The sequence below is a fragment of the Pelobates fuscus genome, chromosome 2 (assembly GCF_036172605.1).
Source record: "Pelobates fuscus isolate aPelFus1 chromosome 2, aPelFus1.pri, whole genome shotgun sequence".
Classification (NCBI taxonomy): domain Eukaryota; kingdom Metazoa; phylum Chordata; class Amphibia; order Anura; family Pelobatidae; genus Pelobates; species Pelobates fuscus.
The window spans coordinates 430,986,355-431,003,741 of NC_086318.1; the positions used below are offsets into that span (position 1 = coordinate 430,986,355).

At 42.8% G+C, this 17,387-nt stretch overlaps 1 protein-coding gene across 2 annotated transcripts in view; it reads right to left on the reverse strand.

Moving 5' to 3' along the window:
- GALNT14 (polypeptide N-acetylgalactosaminyltransferase 14) overlaps nt 1-17,387 on the reverse strand; it is a 555,349-nt gene that overhangs the window by 70,500 nt on the left and 467,462 nt on the right. For both annotated transcript variants that reach the window (XM_063444081.1, XM_063444080.1), the window contains exon 5: nt 13,481-13,546. In XM_063444081.1, the coding sequence (XP_063300151.1) occupies nt 13,481-13,546 (66 nt within the window). The remainder of the gene's footprint in view (nt 1-13,480; nt 13,547-17,387) is intronic.

The following is a 17,387-nucleotide window of genomic DNA, read 5'->3' on the forward strand; positions in this document are numbered from 1 at the left end:
AGAGCCAGTATATAAAGTATACAAATATAAAACAAGCATGCCTTCTCCAAACTTCCTGGTGTGTGCACCAACTTCTATCCATGATGCACTGGGCACATATGCATGTTTGTGTGTGTTCATTGCACAGCTCAACATCGCTGGTTCTTCCATGATGTTGTATGTGGGCATGCAATGCTTTATGGACAATTTCACTTAAGCAATAATGGCTAATTTTGGAACTGCAGCTGTCTGTGAAGAACATTTCCGATAATGCCCTGCCAAGGTTGCAGTTAGTTTGTCATTGACGTACTAAACCCAAGAACCATATGTAATTTCACAAAATATTAATTTGTTAGAAAACGAACAAATGTTAATGTCTACTGTGACCACATGTCTGACTAAATGGTCAGATGAGCAGAAATTTCACAACAGCTGGTAAGCCAAAGGTTAGTCATTACTGCCAAACACGTAGCGTTGAGCTCTACTGGTTTCCAGACTTTGTACGTCTCTTTAATTACATATACAATGACTAAAATACACCCACTGGGCAACATATAAGTGTATATTAGTATCTTTAAATCAGATCTACATTACATTTTATAAAGTTTCATTTAAATTGAAAATTAATGCTGTGGAACATTACGGATAGTATTGTATTGATGATACAAGTAATTCTATTTGATTCATCTCTATAATAAAACATATATTATGCCCAGAAGTCACATATTTTCTCTCTGAAGTGTAAATATAACCTTCATTCAAAACTACTGCAACAGAAACCAACTGTTCTACTCGCTACACTACAGGAGAAGCAGAGGAAGAGATTAACTTGGCGTACACCCACTTCCTGAAATGTAAGGTTTAAAGACAAAACATTTAAGGCTATCTTACATTTTATATCTTAGTTACAAGTGCCTGTCAGTCGTTGATTACCCTACCAGGCCTTGCCCTGAACTGTCCTAATTGATTTTAGATCCTGGGGTCTCATCCCACAGTCACGATTTTGTTACCTGGTGCTCAGCATCCGGAGACACCAGTAAACTGTCCTCGTATCGCACAGTGCAAGCATATCAATAGACATGCTCTTGCTGTGACTGGGCAATAGAGCCCTGCAGATTGAACTTCAGCAGCACTCCCTGCAAGGTCCTGTAGGCTGGCCAGACAGGCCCCTTGGTGGATAGGCCTGTCCCTTTTGAGGAGGAGAGGTATAAACAAGCCCTTAACAGCTGGAAGGGAGACAGTTCATTAGCCCTTCTTCCCTAAACACGAGGTTAATAAAATGAACAGAGGTCACTGGCATTTTAAATATACTAGGCTTTCAGCTGTTGAAGTTAGACTTGTAAAGACTCCTCATTGAGCTGCATTGGTAAGACTGTGATTGGATGGACACAGAAAGTCTAGGCGGGGTTAGAAGGGGAGGGCTTGCAAAGACTGCAGACAGGAGATCTGCAGATTTTGCAAGCTGTTAAGAAAATAATTTATAATAAACATGAATGTTTTCAACTGGGGACATATCTATTAAATAGTAATTTTTTTTTATTGTAATTTTTTTTTTTAATTGTAATTTTTTTTGTATTTGAGCAGTAGCCATGTGCATGGGGAAAATTTTAGACTCGGTTCGGAATTCCGAAATTCGGGACTTCCGAAATTCGGGACTTCCGCAATTCGGGACTTCTGCAATTCGGGACTTCGGCAACTTCGGCAACTTCAGCACTTCGACCCTTCGGAATTTCGGGACTTCTCTTGCAGCCACTTAGTAGATAACTCCCTAATTCCCACGGTATTAGGGAGTTATCTACCAAAAGGCTGAAAGACCTAAATTGGTATTTCAGCCAAATGTACTAATACTAAGTAAAAATGACCTTAGTATTAGTAAATTTTGCTCCTACTTGCTATACCGCGAGTAGGGGCATGTCTGAAGTTAATCTCTTCCTCTGCTTCTCCTGTAGTGTAGAGAGTAGAACAGTTGGTTTCTGTTGCAGTAGTTTTGAATGAAGGTTATATTTAGTGATGTCGCGAACATAACATTTTCGGTTCGAGAACGGCGAATGCGAACTTCCTCAAATGTTCGCAAACGGGCGAACCGGGCGAACCGCCATAGACTTCAATAGGCAGACGTATTTTAAAACCCACAGGGACTCTTTCTGGCCACAATAGTGATGGAAAAGTTGTTTCAAGGGGACTAACACCTGGACTGTGGCATGCCGGAGGGGGATCCATGGCAAAACTCCCATGGAAAATTACATAGTTGATGCAGAGTCTGGTTTTAATCCATAAAGGGCATAAATCACCTAACATTCCTAAATTGTTTGGAATAACGTGCTTTAAAACATCAGGTATGATGTTGTATCGATCAGGTAGTGTAAGGGTTACGCCTGCTTCACAGTGACAGACCAAACTCCCCGTTTAACGCACCGCAAACAACCGCAAACAGTCCATTTGCACAACCGCAAACTCCCCATTTGCACAAGGTTGGATACCAAGCTAGCCATGTCCCATTCCTTGTCCTCACTGATGTCATTAAAGGTCTCTCTTCCTCCACCCAGCCACGTACAACACCAAGGGTCCCCGAAAGGTGACAACAAGCCCCCTGGGACGCCTGCTGTGTTTGGTTTTCGACCTCCTCAAAGCCACCTTCCTCCTCTGACTCCTCTTCTTCAGACTCCTCTCTCTGCGTTGCCTCTCTCTGTGGTATTATAAGGTGTGTTAAGTAATACTATTCCTATCAGTTTAATCCCTGTTACGTCCCCTATCAGGGGACGTATATATAAGGCATCGATTTTAGGAACCGGGAGATGGAAAAAGATGCTTGGTCGGTCCTCCTACTTCAAATTTGGGGCACTGCGCGTGCAATCTAATGTGCCACCAGATAGGAGTGGTGTGTTAAGTAGTACTATTCTTATCAGTTTAATCCCTGTTACATCCCCTATCAGAGGACGTGTATATAAGGCATCGATTTTAGGAACCGGGAGATGGAAAAAGATGCTTGGTCGGTCCTCCTACTTCAAATTTGGGGCACTGCGCGTGCAATCTAATGTGCCACCAGATAGGAGTGGTGTGTTAAGTAATACTATTCTTATCAGTTTAATCCCAATGTCACGACTACTAGTGTGGTCCAGCACGCAGAAACTATGTAAACATATACATAGGCAAGAAAAGGAAAATAAAAGGACAGAGCGTAAACCGGACCTTAGAATGGAAGGACTAATATGCTAGAGACAGAGAATGGTCAAAGGGAAAGCCTAGGTCAAGGAAGCCAGAAAATGCACAATACCATTTACACAAGCCAAGTCAGGGAAACCAGAATTCAGAATAACCAGGGAAAAGCCAAGATCAGGATACCAGGAAATCAGATTCACAATGATAAAGCACTCTCAGGATACCAGGAACAGGAAACCACGACAGGGCAAGGTACTGGGGTGAGCTAGGGATTTAAATATCACACGGCGGGCCGGCAGCCGCGATACTCTTTTTAAGTCGAATGTATCGCCCACTGTCAGTCCCTTCGGGATCCATCCCTCATTCATCTTAATAAAGGTGAGGTAAACTAGACTTTTTTGACCAAGGCGACTTCTCTTCTCAGTGACAATACCTACTGCTGCACTGAAGGTCCTTTCTGACAGGACACTTGAAGCGGGGCAGGCCAGAAGTTCTATCGCAAATTGGGATAGCTCAGGCCACAGGTCAAGCCTGCACTCCCAGTAGTCAAGAGTTCATCGCTCCTCAGAGTGTCGATATCTGCTGTTAAGGCGAGGTAGTCTGCTACCTGTCGGTCGAGTCGTTCTCTGAGGGTGGACCCCGAAGGGCTGTGGCGATGCGTAGGACTTAAAAAGCTCTGCATGTCCTCCATCAACAACACGTCTGTAAAGAGTCCTGTCCTTGCCGGCGTGGTCATGGGAGGAGGAGGATTACTTTCACCTCTTCCCCTGTTAGATTCCCGTTGTGCTGTGACATCACCCTTATACGCTGTGTAAAGCATACTTTTTAATTGATTTTGGAACTGCTGCATCCTACCCGACTTGCCGTAATTCGGTAACACTTCAGGCATTTTCTGCTTATACTGGGGGTCTAGTAGCGTGGACACCCAGTACAGGTCGTTCTCCTTCAGCCATTTTATACGAGGGTCCCTCAACAGGCACGACAGCATGAAAGACCCCATTTGCACAAGGTTGGATGCCGAGCTACTCATGTCCTGTTCCTCGTCCTCAGTGATCTCATTGAAAGTATGTTCTTCACCCCAACCACGTACAACACCACGGGTACCAGATAGGTGACAACGAGCACCCTGGGATGCCTGTTGTGGTTGGTCTTCCTCCTCCTCCTCAAAGCCACATTCCTCCTCTGACTCCTCTTCCTCACAATCCTCTTCCAGCGTTGCCGCAGGTCCAGCAAGCAATGCTGATAAGGTTGTTTCTGGTGGTGATGGTGACCACAACTCTTCCTCTTCACGCTCATCTACGGCCTGATCCAGCACTCTTCGCAGGGCACGCTCCAGGAAGAAAACAAATGGTATGATGTTGCTGATGGTGCCTTCGGTGCGACTGACTAGGTTTGTCACCTCCTCAAAAGGACGCATGAGCCTACAGGCATTGCGCATGATCATCCAGTAACGTGGCAAAAAAATTCCCAGCTCCGCAGAGGCTGTCCTAGCACCCCGGTCATACAAATAGTCGTTAACGGCTTTTTCTTGCTGGAGCAGGCGGTCGAACGTTAGGAGTGTTGAATTCCAACGTGTCGGGCTGTCGCAAATCAAGCGCCTCACTGGCATGTTTTTTCGCCGCTGGATATCGGAAAAGTGCGCCATGGCCATGTAGGAACGCCTGAAATGGCCACACACCTTCCTGGCCTGCTTAAGGACGTCCTGTAAGCCTGGGTACTTATGCACAAAGCGTTGTATGATCAGATTACACACATGTGCATGCACGGCACATGTGTCAACTTGCCCAAATGCAATGCCGCCAACAAATTTCTTCCGTTGTCACAAACCACTTTGCTGATCTCCAGTTGGTGCGGAGTCAGCCACTGATCCACCTGTGCGTTCAGGGCGGACAGGAGTGCTGGTCCGGTGTGACTCTCTGATTTCAGGCAAGTCAACCCCAAGACGGCGTGACACTGCCATATCCGGGATGTGGAACAGTACCTGGGAGCTGGGGGGGGGTGCCGTTGATGTGGAGCAAGACGCAGCAGCAGAAGAGGACTCAGCTGAGGAGGTTATGGAAGAGGATGGAGTAGGAGGAGTAGAGGAGGTGGCAGCAGGCCTGCCTGCAAGTCGTTGCGGTGTCACCAACTCCTCTGCAGAGCCACGCATTCCATGCTTGGCAGCCGTCAGCAGGTATACCCAATGCGCAGTGTAGGTGATATAACTGCCCTGACCATGCTTTGCAGACCAGGTATCAGTGGTCAGATGGACCTTTGCCCCAACACTGTGTGCCAGACATGCCATTACTTCCTTTTTCACAATCGAGTACAGGTTGGGGATTGCCTTTTGTGCAAAGAAATTTAGTCCGGGTACCTTCCACTGTGGTGTCCCAATAGCTAAAAAATTTTGAATGCCTCAGACTCCACCAGCTTGTATGGTAAAAGCTGGCGAGCTAAGAGTTCAGTCAAGCCAGCTGTCAGACGTCGGGCAAGGGGGTGACTTTGAGACATTGGCTTCTTACGCTCAAACATGTCCTTGACAGACACCTGACTGTTGGCAGATGAGCAGGAACTGCTCAAGGCGAGAGACGGAGGGGCGGATGGTTGAGAGGGGGCAAGGAGGACAGCAGTGGTTAACGTGGCTGAAGATGCTGGACCAGGAGGAGGATGGCGGCTTTGAGTTTGTGTGCTGCTTGTACTCATGTGTTGATCCCATAGGCGTTTGTGATGTGCGATCATGTACCTTCGCAAAGCAGTTGTACCTAGGTGGGTGTTGGACTTCCCACGACTCAGTTTCTTTTGGCACAGATTGCAAATGGCATCACTGTTTTCAGAGGCAGACACACACAAAAAATGCCACACCGCTGAGCTCTGCAATGACGGCATTCTGGTGGTGGCAACAGCATGCGTTGATTGGAGTGCTGTCTGGCTGACCCCGGGTGCCGATGCATGCTGTCTGACTGTGCCATTAGCTCCTTGCGACGACCTCCCCCTGCTTCCAACTCGTCTCCTCCTCCTCCTGTCTGTCTCCCCATCTGAACTTTCCCCCTGTTCTTCTTCTCTTCTAGCGGGCACCCACGTGACATCCACGGACGCATCGTCATCATCAACTGCTTCACTTGTATCTGACAACTCAGCAATGAAGCAGCAGCGGGTACAGCATCATCATCATCACACCGTACGTGTGTAATGCTGCCTGACTGAGACATATCCCTGTTATCTACATCCTCTGGCAATAATGGTTGCGCATCACTCATTTCTTCCAACTGATGTGTAAATAACTCCTCTGACATACCAAGTGAAGCGGCTGTGGTGCTAGTGTTGGTGGTGGCGGCAGGCGGGCGAGTGGTAACTTGAGAGGTGCCCGAAGCTAAGCTGGAGGAGGATGGTGCGTCAAGGTTCCGAGCGGAAGCTGTAGAAGATTGGGTGTCCTGTGTTAGCCAGTCAACTATGTCCTCAGATCTCTTCAAGTTCAGGGTACGTGGCCTCTGAACACTGGCCATTATTCTAGGGCCAAAGGGAATCACAGCACCACGACCACGACGGCCCCTGCGGGGTGGCCTGCCTCTGCCTGTCATTTTTTTTTTCGATTAGTGGTACTATGCATGCAAGCTACTGTGACAACAGATATGAGTGTCACTGTGAAGTGGCAGAAGTTGGCAGAGTAGACGCTGTAGGCCTGACACACACGCCTGCAGACAACTAACTGCTATTCAATCTATTACCGTCAAAATTGTATTTTTTTTTAAATGTACACTACTGTTACACCAGATATGAGTTGCACTGGTGTGACACTGTGCCCTGGCAGGCCCTGAAACGCACACTCTTGAAGGAAACTGACTGCTATTATATTACAGTCCAAAAAGTTTTGGTTTTTTTAAATGCAAGCTATTGGGACACCAGATATGAGTGAGTGGTGGCACTGGGCAGGCCCTGAAACGCACACTTGTGAAGGAAACTGACTGCTATTATATTACAGTCTGAAAAGTTTATTTTTTTTTAAATGCAAGCTATTGGGACACCAGATATGAGTGGTGGCACTGGGCAAGTGGGCACAGTATACGCTGTGAGCCTGACACACACGCTGGCAGACAACTAACTGCTATTCAATCTATTACAGTCAAATGTTTTTTGTTTTTTTTTATGTACACTACTGTTACACCAGATATGAGTTGCACTGGTGTGACACTGTGCCCTGGCAGGCCCTGAAACGCCCACGCGTGAAGGAAACTGACAGCTATTATATTAGAGTCAAAATTTTTTTATTTTTTTTTAAATGCAAGCTATTGGGACACCAGATATGAGTGAGTGGTGGCACTGGGCAGGCCCTGAAACGCACACTCGTGAAGGAAACTGACTGCTATTATATTACAGTCCAAAAAGTTTTGTTTTTTTTAAATGCAAGCTATTGGGACACCAGATATGAGTGAGTGGTGGCACTGGGCAGGCCCTGAAACGCACACTCGTGAAGGAAACTGACTGCTATTATATTACAGTCTGAAAAGTTTATTTTTTTTTAAATGCAAGCTATTGGGACACCAGATATGAGTGGTGGCACTAGGCAAGTGGGCACAGTATACACTGTGAGCCTGACACACACGCTGGCAGACAAGTAACTGCTATTCAATCTATTACAGTCAAAATTGTGTTTTATTTTTAAAAATGTACACTACTGTTACACCAGATATGAGTTGCACTTGTGTGACACTGTGCCCTGGCAGGCCCTGAAACGCACACTCTTGAAGGAAACTGACTGCTATTATATTACAGTCCAAAAAGTTTTGGTTTTTTTAAATGCAAGCTATTGGGACACCAGATATGAGTGAGTGGTGGCACTGGGCAGGCCCTGAAACGCACACTTGTGAAGGAAACTGACTGCTATTATATTACAGTCTGAAAAGTTTATTTTTTTTTAAATGCAAGCTATTGGGACACCAGATATGAGTGGTGGCACTGGGCAAGTGGGCACAGTATACGCTGTGAGCCTGACACACACGCTGGCAGACAACTAACTGCTATTCAATCTATTACAGTCAAATGTTTTTTGTTTTTTTTTATGTACACTACTGTTACACCAGATATGAGTTGCACTGGTGTGACACTGTGTCCTGGCAGGCCCTGAAACGCACACGCGTGAAGGAAACTGACTGCTATTATGTTACAGTCAAAAAAGTTTTGTTTTTTTTAAATGCAAGCTATTGGGACACCAGTGAGTGAGTGGTGGCACTGGGCAGGCCCTGAAATGCACACTCGTGAAGGAAACTGACTGCTATTATAATACAGTCCAAAAAGTTTAGTTTTTTTGAAATGCAAGCTATTGGGACACCAGTGAGTGAGTGGTGGCACTGTACAGGCCCTGAAACGCACACTCGTGAAGGAAACTGACTGCTATTATATTACAGTCAAAAAAGTTTAGTTTTTTTAAAATGCAAGCTATTGGGACACCAGATATGAGTGGTGGCACTGGGCAAGTGGGCACAGTATACGCTGTGAGCCTGACACACACGCTGGCAGACAACTAACTGCTATTCAATCTATTACAGTCAAAATTGTGTTGTTTTTTTTAAAATGTACACTACTGTTACACCAGATATGAGTTGCACTGGTGTGACACTGTGCCCTGGCAGGCCCTGAAACGCACACTCTTGAAGGAAACTGACTGCTATTATATTACAGTCCAAAAAGTTTTGTTTTTTTTAAATGCAAGCTATTGTGACACCAGATATGAGTGAGTGGTGGCACTGGGCAGGCCCTGAAACGCACACTCGTGAAGGAAACTGACTGCTATTATATTACAGTCCGAAAAGTTTATTTTTTTTTAAATGCAAGCTATTGGGACACCAGATATGAGTGGTGGCACTGGGCAAGTGGGCACAGTATACGCTGTGAGCCTGACACACACGCTGGCAGACAACTAACTGCTATTCAATCTATTACAGTCAAATTAGTTTTTTTTTTTAAAATGTACACTACTGTTACACCAGATATGAGTTGCACTGGTGTGACACTGTGCCCTGGTAGGCCCTGAAATGCACACACGTGAAGGAAACTGACTGCTATTATATTACAGTCAAAAAAGTTTAGTTTTTTTTTAAATGCAAGCTATTGTGGCACCAGATATGAGTGGTGGCACTGGGCAAGTGGGCACAGTATACGCTGTGAGCCTGACACACACGCTGGCAGACAACTAACTGCTATTCAATCTATTACAGTCAAAAAATTATTTTTTTTTTTTTAAATGTACACTACTGTTACACCAGATATGAGTTGCACTGGTGTGACACTGTGCCCTGGCAGGCCCTGAAACGCACACGCGTGAAGGAAACTGAATGCTATTATATTACAGTCAAGAAAGTTTATTTATTTATTTATTTTAAATGCAAGCTATTGTGACACCAGTGAGTGAGTGGTGGCACTGGGCAGGCCCTGAAACGCACACTAGTGAAGGAAACTGACTGCTATTATATTACAGTCAAAAAAGTTTAGTTTTTTTTTAAATGCAAGCTATTGTGACACCAGTGAGTGAGTGGTGGCACTGGGCAAGTGGGCACAGTATATGCTGTGAGCCTGACACACAGGCTGGCAGGCAGGCAACTGCAATTACATTACACAGAAAATAAAGAGAAAAAGCAGACTGATGTTCTAGCCCTAAAAAGGGCTTTTTGGGGTGCTCTTCTTACAGCAGAGATGAGATGAGTCCTCCAGGACTGTAGTGGACACTGAATACACTAGCCTAGCTATTAATTTACCTATCAAATCAGCAGCAGCTACACTGTCCCTCCTCTCACTAAGAAAGCAGCTTAACAATGAATGTAAAATGGATGCTGTCCAGGAGGTGGGAGGATCTGGGAGGGAGGGTCTGCTGCTTATTGACTGGAATGTGTCTGCTTACTGTGAGGTACAGGGTCAAAGTTTACTCAATGATGATGAATAGGGGGCGGACCGAACAGCGCATATGTTCGCCAGCGAACCGTTCGGGACATCACTAGTTATATTTACACTTCAGAGAGAAAATATGTGACTTCTGGGCATAATATATGTTTTATTATAGAGATGAATCAAATAGGACTCCAATAATAAAAAAATAAGGGTCCCCCCTCCCGAGCCCCCACCCAATCCACCAATCAGAGTGTTATGAGTCAAATTACACAGCGTGGGAAAATTCCAAAGAACTTTTCCACGCTGTATAAATGACACAGAGCACTCTGATTGGTGGATCTCAAGCCAACCAATCAGAGTGCTGTGACAGGTAAATGTAGAGACTCACCTGCCAGTCTCTTCATTTACCTGTCAGAGCACTCTGATTGGATGGCTTAAACCCACCAATCAGAGTGCTCTGAGCCTAATTGCAAGGCTTTATAATCTTTACTTAGTATTATTACCGTGGGAATTAGGGAATTATCTACTTTTTCATTCCTGTCATTACATTGACTGGCTAAGTAACTTACATTTTATATGAATGTATGTTACTTGATTGTTTTAAGTGTTGCAAATGCTTACAGCTGAATCCTGGCTATGTTTGTATACTTTTTATTTAAAATTGTATACAGTGTAACATTCTTCATTCTTCCACTGGGTAAGTATATTAGTTCTGTGCTTCGGAACTTCGGCACTTCGACATTTCGGAACTTCGGGAACTTCGACACTTCGGCACTTTGGAACTTAGGCACTTCGGAACTTCAGGAATTTGGTAATTTCGAAACTTCGGGACTTCGACAATTCGGCAATTCATCTATTCGGACATTCGGAAGTACCCGAATGTCCGAATTGCCCGAAATTCGTCCGAATTCACATTCGGACTGAAACAAATTGCACATGTCTATTGAGCAGTGCAGTGTCCCTTTAATCCTAAAACCCTACCCTGACCCTAACTCCTATTCTTAGCTTTTCAGTGTCTTTTTTTTTTCTGTCTGAAGTTTGACTGCAATTTGGCTGACATTTATTTTTGATTCCTTTGAGCTATTTTGACATGAATCTCACGCAGCAATGAGATCCATTTGACAATAGCAGAGATTCATTCAGCCCAGTTCAGTTAGCATTTAGTGAATACAGGGAAAGTCCAGGAATTGTATCAACTGCAGATTAATTGAGCTGAATGATGGTAGCTGTATTAACTTTAGTAAATGCAGCATTTAGTGAATTTAGGCATTTGTTCATTTTATTTATTTGTTTATTTTATTTATTTAAAAATGTTGATATAGTTAATTTTGATAATGCTAACAATTACAGGATCTCAATCCGATCTCCCTTTATGTGAGCAGTTATGTACATGTGCATTTGGCTCTCTCCGCACATTCACATTAGGTTCCCCCACCAATGATGTCATAGGAGATGGAGATGAAGCCAGCGCTGAGGGACCTCGGCACTGAAAAAAGGTAAGTGAAAAAAGTATTTTTATAGCCTGGGGGTGGCGAGTGAGGGCACTATATTGTTAGGCATACAGCTTTGTATTTCAAACATTATAGTGTTCCTTTAAAAACCCTTAAGGACACAAGACGGAAATATTCCGCCATGATTCCTGTTTTTTACAGAAGTTGTGTCCATAAGGGGTTAATCTGTTACAATCTGATAGAAAAGTTGATACCTTAGGGAAAATTAGAGTCTCTACATATATAAAGTGCGCAAAATGTTTGATTGACTTTCCTCCTCCGTAGATTTGCGCAATCAATCTGTGCATCCTTATGGTAACAGAACAATAAACTGATATTTTACTTACTTTTTATTACCAGTACGAATTATTTTGGCAGCGTTTCGCCATCCTGTATGTTTTACTGAATTCTGCATGTATAAATCACTGTGCGATACAGCAGACAATTTTCAGAGGGGCGTAGAGAAAGGTTCCAAAACGGCTTAATGCTAAAGATGAAATAACGGCTACAATAAAATGATTGGATTTCCAATCTATAAACAACTGTCATTTATGTTTCTGTGTATAATTATTTCTTCATCTCTCGCTAGAAAAATTCAATTCCTCCCGTCTAAATTGTTTTACTCCTGGCTAAATAACCCGCAGACAGCTTTGATTTTGCCTCTACATGAATCATCTGCATGATTTTCCTTCCCTTTCTAACAGCTGCGCATGAAACATGTTACAGACAAGAAATCAATGGACTTTCACATTTGATGTAGCGAAGCACAGCACTTGGCAACTACTTATTCTGTGCTAACAGTCAATACAGACTCCCTTTAAAATGACTAATTCTATTTATTAACAAACCACTTTTGCGCATGCATACATATAATTTATTATTTTATAATAAACACTTTTTATTAAACACTATTTATGTATTTTTTTTCTTAATCTAAATGGTCTGACATACTTATTCCATTAAAGTGTTTTGTTTTGAGTACAGTAAGAATTTAAAGTGAATTCAAAGTAAATTATAAATTACAAATAGCCAAATTTGAAAAATTCTCAAATTAAGCTACTTCGGCTTGAAATGTTAAAATCACTATGAATTCTCACTTTAGATAAAAAAAAACCCTGGCAGTATATGTCTTAAAGGGAATCGTCCCCAAAAAACATGATAATATAATTTTTTTCCCAAATTAAAAGGGGGAGCATAGATGTGCTGTGTCTAGGACATCACATCCAGATCACTGTGTTCAGTCTGAGGGGGCGGGGCCATGCACAGATCACTGTGTTCAGTCTGAGAGGGCGGGGACATTCACAGATAGCTGTGTTAAGTCTGAGGGGGCAGGGCCATGGACAGATCACTGTGTTTAGTATGAGGGGGCAGGGCCATGGACAGATCACTGTGTTTAGTATGAGGGGCGGGGCCACACACAGATCACTGTGTTCAGTCTGAGGGGGTGGGCCATGCACAGATCACTGTGTTCAGTCTGAGGGGGCGGGGCCATGCACAGATCACAGTGTTCAGTCTGAGGGGGCGGGGCCATGCACCGATCACAGTGTTCAGTCTGAGGGGGCGGGGCCATGCACAGGTCACTGTGTTCAGTCTAAAGCTGCAAGGTCATGTACAGACTGCTGTGTTCAGTCTGAGGGGGCGGGGCAGAGATCCTCGGGCAAGTGGTGGGACTTTAAGCAGGCAGAGTAGTCACCTGCTGTGCCCCCAGTCAGGAATGCCCCCTACCTAATCTGGCTCTGGTGATATAAGAAGACAGCGTGTTCTGTTATACAAGGAAGCTATGATACGCTCTCTTTCTCAAAACATGTCCCCTACAAACCTCCCAAATGATGCTAAATCCTGGCAAATTTGCTTTGATTTGGTATTTATTTTGAATCCAGACATTGCTATCCAGTAATGGTAATTGCAAACTGCCTCAATGATAATTTCACAATTTTTATCAATTGTGTCATTCACATGAAGTCTATTAATGAGATTTGCAGACAAGCCCCTACCTTCCCTCTGGTTGTTGCGTAAGCATGCCACCTTGGGTAATTTGCACAGTAGCCGGCAGTCGTCAGCTGTCAAAATAAGAAAATTATGTTAGAAAATCTGGCTCCAGCAGTAGGTGTAGATAAAATACAGTGAAAGCAGGATGTAGGTCAATATGAATGGATGTATTTACATGTAAAACCCAGATACATTATTACACATCAATGTTGCAGATGTAGAACACACAGCTGGGGGAGACAGAGGACTGAGCATCCCTGGTCTTCAAGCGATGCCTCATTAATGTAAAGTCTAGTTCACTTGTTCAGTATGTGTTTAATGGAGTCAGAGAGGAAAGGTCACATTTACTAAGCATTGTGCTACTTCAAAGAACGCCTTGAAGGCAAAGGTTAGTTCCATGCCTCTCTTATATGAAACGAACACTCCCTGTCAAATTGCCTGGTAGAAAAAAGGCTACTGTCATGTAATAGTTGCATTCTCTGCATTTTGTCCAGCAATCATAACAGTATCTGATCAAAAGCACTAAATGACGTGAAGAGCTCATTTTAAAATTGCTTTGTATAGTCTAGCCTTTAACAAAGTTCCGGGCTGTTTAAGTCACGTGTGCCGAGGCTGCAAGTAATATCTCTGGATGTGTAGAGTTTCAAGTTAAAACCCAACACATAGAAGCTCTTACCACCATGACAACTTATGAAATCTATGATGGTGCCAATTTATAATGAAATCTGCATTTTTTGTAAAAGTAAAAGAAGAGGACACACTCTTCACACATGAAGCACTCCAGCAAACTAAAATGCTTTACGTGTTTGTAGCGTCCCTTTACGTAAATCACCTCAAAGTACAGTAAATGCAGCGTCTCTTCCACTCTTCAAAACACTCTGCAAAATCCTTTGTTGGAATTGCCATCAGTTGCCTCGTCATATTTTCCTGAATCTCATTGATGGTCTGAAATCGCTTCACTTTCAAAGGTGTTTTTAGTTTTGAGAAAACTTAGAAGTTGCAGGGCGACTCACTCAACAGATTCTCGACCATCTCTGAAGCATTTTTGCCACACTTTTATTTGCGCTGCACTTATGGCATCGTACCCGAAACCTTTCTGAATCATCCAAATAGTTTTCACGGACGAATGTTCAAACTTAAAGGGACACTATAGTAACCAGAACAACTGCAGCTTAATTTATATCATTACCTTCAGGCATTTTCATGCAAACACTGCATTTTCTGAGAAAAGGCAGTGTTTACATTGCCCTATGGGGATACCTCCTGCAGCCACTCCTTCATGTGGCAGTGCTGCACAGTAAGCAGCAGAGCCATTCAGCATCTCCACACTCTACATGGAGGCGCAGACATTTCCTCATAGAGATGCATTGATTCAATTAATCTTTATGAGGAGGTGCTGATTGGCCAAAATGGTGTTTGGCCCTGCCTCTTTGGCAATTTCGGCAATGTCACCAAGGCGGTGGATCGGGTGTGGGGCCAGTGCCGGTGGGCCTACGTGGCGCTGGAAATAAGGTAAGTTGTAACCCCTTCTAAGGGGGCTAAAAGGGGTAAAGCCACCTAAATGGTGGTTTTAACACTATAGGGTCAGGAATACATGTTTGGGTTCCTGACTCTATATTGTTTCCTTTAATGCAACATTTAATGCAGATTATTTGCTATACTTGATAAGTCATTTTGAAACGGACGGCCACACAGTAGACATGCTCACTCAACGGTGTCTAGCGCCCCCACTGAATAGTACAGCAAAGTCATCATTGTTCATGCATGTGCATTCCAGTCCACTCTCCTTGGCTGCCAGGTTACCTTGATGTCGCACAAACCGGTCTCGTTATATTAACAATGGCTGGACCTTTTCTGGGCAGATCCACTTATTTTTGTGTTGCATTATGATTCTCTTATTTTAAGAACAATTATTAGAGAGAGAGATATAAGTACAATAACTACTACAGCTGATTGCACTGGTTACTTTGAAATGCCAAGATTAAAAAAACTTTTTTTGTGTTTTTTTTTTATGGGACCAGTCATAGGGCTTTGAGACCCAGTCACACATAAAACTGCTTCTGGTTTGTATAGAAGAAGGAGTAGATGGCATTTGCAAGGGCTCTTCCAGTTTAACCCCTTCCCTCCACTCTTCACATGGAGTGAGAGAAGAGGAGAGATCATCCTTGGTTAATAGTTTTGCCTGGAACACCCTACATTTTATTTTTCATTGGATTAGAGACAGAGTTAATGGAAGCGACCGGCGCTCAGGACTCGTGCATGCCTAACTTGCCTACTTCTCAATGAGCTGGATCATATACCCCAAAGAAACATGCATGTTCAGATTCGAAAAGCACTGATTTAAAACCAGACACCAAATGCATCCAGTCAATTGTTGTAGCTTTGCTTGGTTTGACTGAATTCTGACAGGAATTATCTTTAGTAAATATGATTGAAATCTGAGTGTTTACTGAATAACTAGTGAGTTCCAGAGGCATCTATGGTAGCATGCATCAGATATTTTTGACGTGTAAATATTGCTTTGGACAGTAGGTGGAGCTGTAGCAAAATATAGTAAGGTTTTTGCAGCATTTGTTTTGGTTGAGATTTTACACATTGTATCCCGTGGTTGCTTGGTTTGTGGAATATTATTTTACTATCGGATATGTTTGAACATTCTATACACCAGGGCTATATTGGTTAAACTGGGGGCCAGAGATATACATTCTTCTGATTTATGAACCCTTTGCTGTTTTTTACATAAAAAATTAAGAATCCATTTTATTTTTAAATTTGCTTTTTTTTTTTTTTTTTAAGAAATATAACTCATATAATAAAAGGGATCCTTACATTTATTGTTTGAGAATCCTGAACCCTGCTGTTCTGATACATATTATTAACTCTTTTAGCTTGACACTAGGTATGAATTGAATAATATTCGTACATTTCAGTTTGTGAGCCACTTTCTATGTACACGACCGATGTGGCTTTGAGGAAAAAAACACGGATTTTCTATTTATTTATAAAATGTTTTACCAGGAAAGATACATTGAGATTTCTCTTGTTTTCAAGTATGTCCTGGGTCCACAAAACATTGCATTGTTAATATAGGGTAAAATAAAATACAAAAACAATATTAATACACAATAAATACAAAATTTAACATAGAACAGGTAGGAAATATATAATCAACCATTACAGGTGCATTCTGTTTTGAGGCGATAAACGTAATGGAGCAAGGAAAGTGTCAATTTAGGCAGGTGTAAAATAGGAAGCCGCTACTAACAAGGAACGTACTTACTGAGAAGGGTTTGATCTCTTTTCTTCTCTATATTATTCTCAGTTGGTTGAATTATCCTCAAACTAACTGCCTAGTGCAAGGCCTCACCACGTATACTCATTAGGTCTCACTAGGTCCTCCCATTGCCTGACATCGGTGGAGAAGGAGCATGACCCAGCACGGAGGGACATCGGCACTGGAATTGGGTAAGTGCAAACCTGTTTTTGTTTACCCTTTTTGTTTGCAATACTTGGTCTGGCTTCATTTTACTGTCCACCTTGAACGTACTGTGACTGGATTCACACCACATGGGTTATATACTGAAGTTTGATATTGTCAGAAACTGAAAGTAAATTTAAAATTTTAGGGCAAAATTCGGAAAATGTTCCAATTTTGGCCAAATATTTACCATTTACACTTTAGTGAATAATGTTGTAAAATTCATGCACAGTATGTCTGCAAATTTCTCAAAATACAACCATCATCAACTCATGTGAGTTAGGGAATTTTGTTGCAAGCTATTTGCAAAGTTATTTAAGAGAGCATTTTGTCTCTAAAAAGGGACAGAAATATTAAACTTTAAACAGCCATATCGGTCCAGACTAACGCCTATGAATGAGCTTTTCATCTCTTTGTAGTTTTATTGTAAATAA